This window comes from Ictidomys tridecemlineatus, chromosome 7 (assembly GCF_052094955.1).
Source record: "Ictidomys tridecemlineatus isolate mIctTri1 chromosome 7, mIctTri1.hap1, whole genome shotgun sequence".
NCBI classification, from domain to species: domain Eukaryota; kingdom Metazoa; phylum Chordata; class Mammalia; order Rodentia; family Sciuridae; genus Ictidomys; species Ictidomys tridecemlineatus.
The window spans coordinates 126,924,627-126,933,973 of record NC_135483.1 but is presented as its reverse complement, the minus strand read 5'-3'; the positions used below and the strand labels follow the sequence as shown (position 1 = coordinate 126,933,973).

Here is a 9,347-nt window from a genome sequence, read left to right as displayed (position 1 = left end):
AAATTTGCCCTGTGTTAAAACTGATAACAGCCTTACTGATTTACTGACAATGAAAATATATAGCTTTTTTTTCTATCAGAGCATTTATCAACACTTGGCAACCCTGCACTAACTTGACATGTAAGATGATCAAAATGGATTATGTAATCTTTCCCATTCATTTCTATTGATTTTAGTTATGATAAAATTCATCAGTGTGCCTGGGAACACATAGGCAGAAAGGCTTTAGTTGACCAAAAAAAAAAAAAAAAAGAATCCAACTGAGTTGTAATAGGATGAATGTAATTTTGGAATAAGATTGCACCAATACAAAAGTCATGCCCTAAAGGCTGCAGTAACAAATTAATACAAATAATTCTGGTGTCTCATAAATTCACATCCATCTCTGCAGATATTTCACTTTTGGAGATAAAATTATAAAATCCCAAGCTAAAGGAATGAATATGTGTCATTGAAAATATAGTTTCTGAATATATTTTCAAACTTTCTTTTAAACTTCAACAGTAATCAAAGTTATTTGTCTGACTACAAGTAACATCAAAATGCCAGCAAATGGACCATTTTAATCAGTTTTATTGATTCATGCTTTCAGTTCTTATTCAGTTAAAAACAAGGCACATTAAATACATCCTCTTATTGCTCTATAAATGCATGCAGCTCATTCTGTATATCAAAAGTAATAAATAATGGTGATAAAACACCAAGACAGTTATAAAAATGACAACCCAGCCTCAAACATAGTATTTAACAGTCCAATCTAGAACAATAACCCAACACAATACATAAAAGTGCCACATACACAAACATGCAGTGTGTATATCCACTCCACTACCGGGCTTATACTTGATATTCATTGAAAACACAGTAGGGCTTTTTTATTTCCTACAAAAAGTAGACATAATGCAACACAGTGCAAGTTATAGCATCACTGACTTCAATAAGATTACATTCATATGCCAAAAATTTTTACAAATGCATAAAAAGAAAAATAAAATCATCAATGATCCTTACAGTATTTTTAGTAAAAGAATGAAATTGTTGTACAAAACAGGAAGCTACATATTTTGAAGCAAATAAACAAACAAAAAATGCCAGAAACTAAGGCATAATAGGAAGCATGCATTTAATAGTAGAAATCCTAAAGTTACAGTCAGTATAAATTGATTGAAAGCAAGAAAACTGCAGCAGGATGGATCTGAGGGAGACAACCTTGGCTTAACTAATCATCCAACATTATTACTACTGTGATGACAGAGGTGGGGGCCATTTAAAGGAACTTCAACTCTCCAGCACAGACGGGGGTTCCTTCACCTCAATCCCCCCTGAAAGACTCTTGAAATAAATCACTTGACCATAAAAGGCAATCCCTGCATACACAGCCCAACACTCCAACAGAACCAACTAGTATCATGTTTAGGCGAGAAGAAAAAATTTATTTTGTGCTTGGTATAAGTTTTAAAGGGGTTTAATCCCCTATTTCTTTATCCTTTTTTTAAAAAATCACGTAAAATGACTATACAGGTTTGATGAAAAATTTACACAAAAATGCTGGGGTGTTCTATCCACAGTAATGGCTTTAAATCAATTCATTTCCAAAACGAGTCTGTGGGATTGGTGAAGGAGCGAATGCTTTTTAGAATTAGCAGATTTTAAGCAAAAGCAGATATGTTCAAGTGAAGAAAAGTACACTTTTCTTTGTCCTTAAAGGAACTTCATTCACAGCAAAGCGTGCACAAACGAGGCCTGTTTAACAAACACAGATCTGCCAGAGCCAGTCATTCTAAGCCTGTCCCTACTGTAACAGAATCAGGGAGGATACAAGTCATCGTTATCTTGATCTAACTAGAAAAAGAGAGAGAAAGAGAGAAAGAACAAATGTACAATATTGTGATATATCATCTGGAGTGATAAAGGACAGCTTTTCTACCTATTTAGTAACATTGGGTTCTAAACAGTGAAATTTATTGTGTTGATAAAAAAACATTTCAGTTGCAAAGCCATAAGCTTCCATTTATTAAAAGAGAAAAAATCCAGTGTAAAGAATTCACACTTTGAAAGAAAATAAAATTCACAGTGACACCTGGGAGCATCACTCACTCTGTTTTAGGTTTTCCTTTAGGAAGTGGTTAAGATCTAAACTTCATGTTAAAATAAAATGAGTGAAGATGCGGTCTCTCCCTGCGATTGTTGTTCGTTTCAGAGGGTGTGGGTGGAGGCTCAGGTGAGTGAACCTCCCAGTTCATATTATGATATACAGGTTCATAACCCACATGAATGAGGCAAAGAGATATTCTATAATGTTGACATAAATGGAAATAATAACACAAAAAGTGTTTTATGTACCAGTTCAAGAAACTAGGACCTCAAGTCCAGGCAATGACAGCCTGTGGTGAAATAATAGGAAACACATTTCCTATTACACTCAAAACCTGATCTTAAAAAAAAAAAAAAAAAAAAAAAAAAGTAGGTAGCGTCAAAAATCAAAAGAGGAAGTTCAATTAATATATACTGATGACTAGTTAAAAATGCCAACAAAACTATAGCAAAAGCATCCAAACTGGCATTTTTCATTTAGTGCATTATTTGTTATATTCATTGCACACTGATTTTTGTTTTTGCTGTGTCTATGTGTGCATTTGGTATGTTTTTCTTTTTGTTTTTATCATTTTTGGTAAACTGATAATTTTTTCATTCAGTGCAGAAGGATAGGGGTTTTAAACAAGATTGACCTTGGATACTCAATTGTATTGCCTTATTTTACATATAATTATAATTAAATTAACTAATGATTATTTATCCTCTTACAGATACCCATTAGAAAAAAAGTCCAGGTTTGACAATAAACCCTATTTCAAAATTTAGGATTTGGGTTTTGAAACTAGTGTTCTATATGAATTTATAAAGAAACATTTTTAACCATTAAATGTATTACTACAATAAAGATTGGAGAGATTTGGTCCCATACCATTACATACAATTTGCCACTTACATGCTGATTTTAAAGTTAAAACAAAACAAAACAAAACAAAAAACAAGGACTTCCTGGCACCCATAATAGTCAGAGAAAACCAGCAGTGACTAGGTAGAAAAAATGAACTGCTGAGATGAAACTATCACTATAACTCCCAGCAAATGTCAATGCTATCCTTATCTTACACCTGCAATTCCAGCACCTTTCATAGTTTCTCTTAACCAGATCTAAACATTTTTTTTCCCTCTCCAGTTTTGCCAATCGTGCTTGAGATATAATATTGTGTAGCATTGTTTGGAAGAGAAAGGTAGTCGGACTGGAGGAGGAGGAGTTGAGAAGTCTCCATAAATACCATCATTTGAACAGGTCACTCTCTTTAAGAACAAAAATGCTATCCACAAGCTTAAAGTCCACAGCTTTGTGTGTGTCACAAATTTTTTCCAGCTTCTCTTTTCCATTTCTACCTCTAGAACTGCTGTAAAATAAATTAATAAACAAAAAAGGAGAGTGTTATGCCTAACAGATCACAAAATGAGTGCAAAACATTAATCAATGTGCATTGAAAATGAGAAAATACACTTTTTAGAAGTTAGATTGAATGGCAGATGCAAATAAAATATTGGCAAATTAAGTTGGCAAATAGACCAACATTCTGAAGTTTTGGAATGTTTTCCAGTGTTAAAAAAGGCAACTATCACAGCCATTGTTTTATAATGGTTGAAGTCATCTCTGGCTGTTACATGGTGATTTGTTGCTTGTATGTTTGTAGGTTGTAGATTTACAAAACAAAACAAAAAACAAGGATCTCACAATCCTCCACAGCTACGGTCCACCGGAATCGGAACTCTTCGGTCCAGGTTCTCTTCTGCCGTTTTCATTAGTATAGCAAGGCGGCTTCCTGACACCCTTCCTTTCTGAATAGCACTCATAAGCTTAAAAAGAAAATATGCAACAGATTCAGAAGGCAGGCCAGACAATTTCTCTCAGCATTTTAATAGTTACCATTGGGCAGGCAGAGGTAACTAAGTGCTCCATCAAAAGCCATAGCAAGTACTACAGCTCAGACAAGAGCACAATTTTTGAACACTTCAAAAAGAGAAGGGGCAGGTATTTCACCACTGCTGCAAAAACAACATCTACTTAGAAAATCAGCCTCCCTTTAAAAGCAGATTTAATGTGTACTTTTTGTCCCTTAATGTGCTCTGGGCATACTTTTTTTTTTTTTTTTAAAAAAAGCAACTTCAAATATTGGATCTTTAATTCCATTTAAAAATCTTAAAAAGAAATCTCAGGGATTGAGCAAAGACAATGCATGACCTGTATTTAACTATCCTTTTTTTAGTGTTACTGTACTTGACAACTTCAAGTCCCCTAAATCCAAATTCCTTAAAGACTTTTAAAGTAATTTACATTTAAGTCCTTGGAAGTAGACCCAGAGATCTACCCTAAGAATTAAAAGCACTCCACAGCCCAGATTTTACCTAATTCATTTTTATCCAATGGATAAAATCAGAATTAGTCTTGAAATTACATGCAGTCAGCGGGCAAAGGCCTTTAATCGGGAAAGCACCTTGCAATTATGAGCATGTAGATTTTTTTTTTCCATTTCACATTGATGTAGTTTTAACTATTTGCTTTTCTTGATCTCAATTCTCCAGTCTTTTTTATTTATTTACTTTAAAAAGAACAGAGGTAGCCATTCATCAGAAAAAAAAATATGTATAAAAATTCTTAAAATATGTTTAGGATTATGGCTTTTAGCCTATAGAGATACATTTCTTAAAATCAGCTCTGCATACAAGTCAGAGGCATCTGCCAAGGGGCTGGATCAGAATTTCATGACCTTATTAAAAGCTGTTTCACAAGTGATTGCTTATTAGAGATGGACTCCTACATGCAGAAGTGTCATTAAAGCCCAAAGCTGGAAATAAAGTCATGTAACCAGGCAGTATCTATAGTGACCCTTCTGTGAAGATGATTAAAAAACTATATCTATATTCAAAAATAGATGTTTATGGGATGAATGTGGGCCCTTAATCTTCAGAAAAGGAAAATGTTCTATTAAAACAAACAAACAAATCTGAAAACACACTTTACATCTGGGGAATAATAATGTAATAATATAAGAAACGCTGACCTCTAAAGACAGAGCAATTATTGTTTATTGTTTTGTCTCTGATTCCAAAGTTTAGCAGAACTAACAAAACTGACAGAGCAAGAGTTTCTTCCAGCCATAAATAGTATAGCATGCACCAACCTCAAAAACTTAAGGGTTTCTTTAAATGTCACTTGTTTCTAAAAATCATATTATAAGAAAAAATTCATATTTGGGTGTGAATACATTTCATGAGATATATGATCAGCATTTTAAAGTTGAATACTATACTGTATATTTGTACTACATGGAAGCATGAATAGCCTCTTTCATTTAGAATTGGACAAGAAATAATTCTATAAGAAAACCTGCAGGTGGTTTAAATTATTTTCTGGGTTTTAACTCTCTTCATTCAAGAAAATTGCTTAAAACCCAAACCATTTAGCATATCCATAAAATTATATTCTTATTATTTCTAAAACCCCAGGTTTTTCAACCTCAAATGTTGTTGTTTATTTACAATACATATGAAATGAAGCATAAGTTATTTCTTTGAAGACAAGTTTTCTAAAATTCTGAGACAAACAATACAACATTCTCCAGGAAAACTAAATGCATCAAATGGTTTCCAATTCCCAAGCATAAATTTTAAATTCAATTTAAAATGTGCATTTAGTTCAACAGTAAGCTAAAGAACTAAACATTCTTTTTTGTAATGCCGGACACAACCTGTGAAAATTTTCTGCATTTAGATTCAACAATGCTCTTATCTGCAGCTCATCTCCAGAGAGACAATTACCATTTCCTTTGCCTTGATCTTGTTTGTTTAACTTGACACAGTGAAGAAAGGGCTGACACTGACCAAAATCCCCAGCATTAATTTATTTCATGTTCAGCATTCATCATTGCCATGCTGCAAGCAGGACCTGGCATTCATTTGAAATACCTGCCCAACAAGCACCACAGACAAAACCTAGCTGCTTGGAAACCAATACATCCTTCACATAATCAGAGTTATATGGACAGCTAAAAACGTGGGGTTGGGGGAGAGGCTGTTGAATTTCTTTCTGTAAGGAACTTCTACGGAATAACGTATAACATCCAGTTTAAAGTTAAAGCAATAAAATTAATTTCCTTGATGGTTACAAAAATTAAACAATCAAAACTTAAATGAGTTGAAAATCAGAAATGGAAATGCTTAAATTGTACATAGTCTTGACCCCTTTTGGCTTTTTTGGTTCTTTATAATGCAATAATCTAATCATCACATTCCCAAGTGAATATGGTTCTTAAGTAAATATAGCTATCATTTTTAAACTTCTTCTATTAAAAAAATTCTTTCCACATTAGAAATATTTTGCTGCCTCTCTTGACAAAGGTAGAACATGGTCCAGCAATGACATTGCATACCACACTTCTCTAAAACGCAAGCTTCTTATTCAATCCTCTAAGCCATAATTAACTTAGATTTCACCTAAACTGTCCAGTGTAACAGAAGGTTTCTTATGAAAAGAAAAAAAAATGTGCTCCAAGAAGAGACTCATCTGTGGGCAAACATATCAACCTTTGTTGGCTTCAAGCTTTCTTCCTTCTCAGAATGAAGTGACAAATGTGTGGATTTAAGAATTCATTCTTCAACATCCATTTAAGATAACGACAGCCAGAAGATAAAAGCAAATACATCTGTTTCCTATCATCACAACTCACCTGTAAAAATTCATTGAGTTCAACCTGTCCGTTTTTGTTTAAATCTACTTCATTCAGAATCTCATGTAGTGTATTTTCATCCATTTGCACATTGATACTCTAAGGAAAAAGAAAAGCACAGAATGAAGCTTAATTAAAAATTATTCATATCCTCTTTCTAATCTGGCAAGCTTTCAAAATAAAAATAAAAATATTACTTGTAGAAAACACTAGATGAGAAAAAATTGTCTAATATCATCTTTAATTCTTCTGCTATCTAAGACTGATATTGAATAGTAACAAAAAGTTACCTCTAATACACGCTGTACATCAACAGTGGTAATAAAGCCTTTTTGGTCTGCATCAAACTTATGAAATCTCTTCTTGTACCTGGAACACAACATGGGATAATGGTAAAATATACTTACACAGGAAAAGAATAAAAAGATAGAAGCTTATTAGAAGTACCTGTCAATGTCTGAAGGCAATAGGCTAATTTCAGAGCGATCTGTTAACTGTTCAGATCGGGATTTATAGCCCATTTCATAATATAGGAACTTCTTGGCTGTTTCAAGTTCTTCCTAAAAAAGAGACACACAATGTTCAAAGAGTTACAGAAAGAATTATTGATTTTTTTATCCTTTCCTCGTTCAGTCTTCAGATAGGAAGTTGATCCTCACTTACCTGACTGTATACTTCTTTTCTTTCTTCCATTTCTATTGAAATATAATTCATATTCAATAAAACATACCTTTTAGATATGCAATTTGACATACACTCTAACAGAATCAAGATACAGAACATTTCTACTGTCCTGTAAAATTTCCTCATGTTCATTTGCAATTGATTCCTTCCCCAGACCTCGGGCCCTAGGCATCTCCTGATTTGCTTATGGTCATCAGACGTTGTCTTTTCTGGAATTTCATATAGAACATAGCCTTCTGTGTTTGGCTGCTCTCACATAGTATAATGATTCATATTGCTACATGCAATTTGCTTTTTTCTCTGCTTTTTCTTTTTTTAATTTAAGAGAATTCTTGCATAGTATTGACCAGCAAATGCTACTGGACCAGAATTGTGTAATTTGGTTAAAAAAAAAAAATTAAAAGTGAAGATCTGAACTACTACTACTACTACTACTACTACTACTACTACTACTACTACTACTACTACTATAGTAAGGCTGCCAGTGCCCAGGCAGATATCCTGAGATTAGATATGTCAAAATGATATGGCCTTCATTCTGATAGTTTCAGACTCAAGAAGAAATGCTATCCTCAGTAGTTATACTGTTTCAATGTCCCCAGTCTTAACTGATACTGCATTACTGTGGAAATACCATCACTAATGCTTCCTCTCCAACAACAACCTTTTCTTAAATTCTTTTTTCCTTCATGGTATCCACCCTTTCATTGCACTTGTCTTCATATAATTTGGTAAAAAACAAACAATTAAAAGTGAAGATCTGAACAACTACTACTATTATAGTAAGGCTGCCAGTGCCCAGGCAGCCTTACTGTAGTAGTAATTTAGTGTTTAAATTTGGTGTTAATCAGCTGGCTTGGTCCAGAGACATTTCACTTCTTCACTCAGTGAACCTTTTTCTCCTCTTTGGAATCAACTTTGAAAAGGTTTTTTTTTTTTTTTTTTTAAGACTAATTTACTTAAGCAATCTTCACTTTAAAGTTTCTCAATGAAAAAATGCATCTCCTGTCTGAATGGTATAAACTCTTACCAAATCCTACTGGAAAACATTTCCCAAAATATGTCCTAAGCAATACTAACCCCCTTCCTGCTCATCCCACTCAAAAAGTGAGAGTTGGATCTGACCACAAATAAATTCTCTTTTGGAAATTGACACTCCACATAAGCATTGTAAAAATTCCAATGATCTAAATTAAATGAAACACTTTCCATTATTTATTTAACTCAGAATTTCCAAAATTCTTTTGTTCTTGCAGTCATCTTTTCATATTTATTCATTTATATCCCATGGTCACAATTTGGCAATGTTGCTTTATCTAAATGTCCCTGCTGACTCCTCTATCAATCCCTAACTCACCAGAGAAGGCCTTCCCCCCTAGTCAGCTCTTCCTAGTAGGTTGGATTTTGGTCTTGAGCAACAGTAAATCTAAATATTTCTCTAAATGTTGAAAATATCACACATATTTTGACATATATATGTGTTGTACCCACCTCATTAGATTTCAAGATACTTGAAACTACGAGCTATTTATTATTCCCCTAAAATATTTGGTACAATGTTCAGCATACAAGTCACTCATTAAGTATTGAATGGTAAAAACAACCACAATTCATCTACAGAGAGTTATTTATCACCTTGTTCCTCTTTCACTTGTGCAGGTTAAATAATCCCAATGCTTTTAACCTTTTCTCGGAAGTCCAACTTTCTAACCTTTTCTTTTTTCTGTTTTTTTCCTCCTTTGTTCTCTCTAGACTATGCAGAATTCTCATGAATACTCCTATGTCTCAGATACTAAATTATATCTTTAGGTCTTTTATTTTTGTTACTTTCTTAGGGGGGAAAGAAGAGCATTTCTAGGCATATGATTTGGCTCATACAATTTGAAATGA

General features: G+C 33.4%; 1 protein-coding gene across 6 annotated transcripts in view; it reads right to left on the bottom strand.

Moving 5' to 3' along the window:
• Positions 1-555: 555 nt before the first annotated feature.
• Gpd2 (glycerol-3-phosphate dehydrogenase 2) overlaps positions 556-9,347 on the bottom strand; it is a 126,269-nt gene continuing 117,477 nt past the window's right edge. For 5 of the 6 annotated variants that reach the window (XM_013363264.4, XM_040294321.2, XM_013363243.4 and 2 more), the window contains 5 exons: positions 7,221-7,333; positions 7,064-7,142; positions 6,774-6,872; positions 3,782-3,903; positions 556-3,446 (listed from right to left, as the gene is read on the bottom strand). In XM_013363264.4, the coding sequence (XP_013218718.1) occupies positions 3,326-3,446; positions 3,782-3,903; positions 6,774-6,872; positions 7,064-7,142; positions 7,221-7,333 (534 nt within the window). In that variant the 3' untranslated portion in view covers positions 556-3,325. Of the gene's footprint in view, positions 3,904-6,773; positions 6,873-7,063; positions 7,143-7,220; positions 7,334-9,347 lie in introns of all 6 variants that reach the window. The other variant, XM_005315786.5, reaches the window with a different exon arrangement.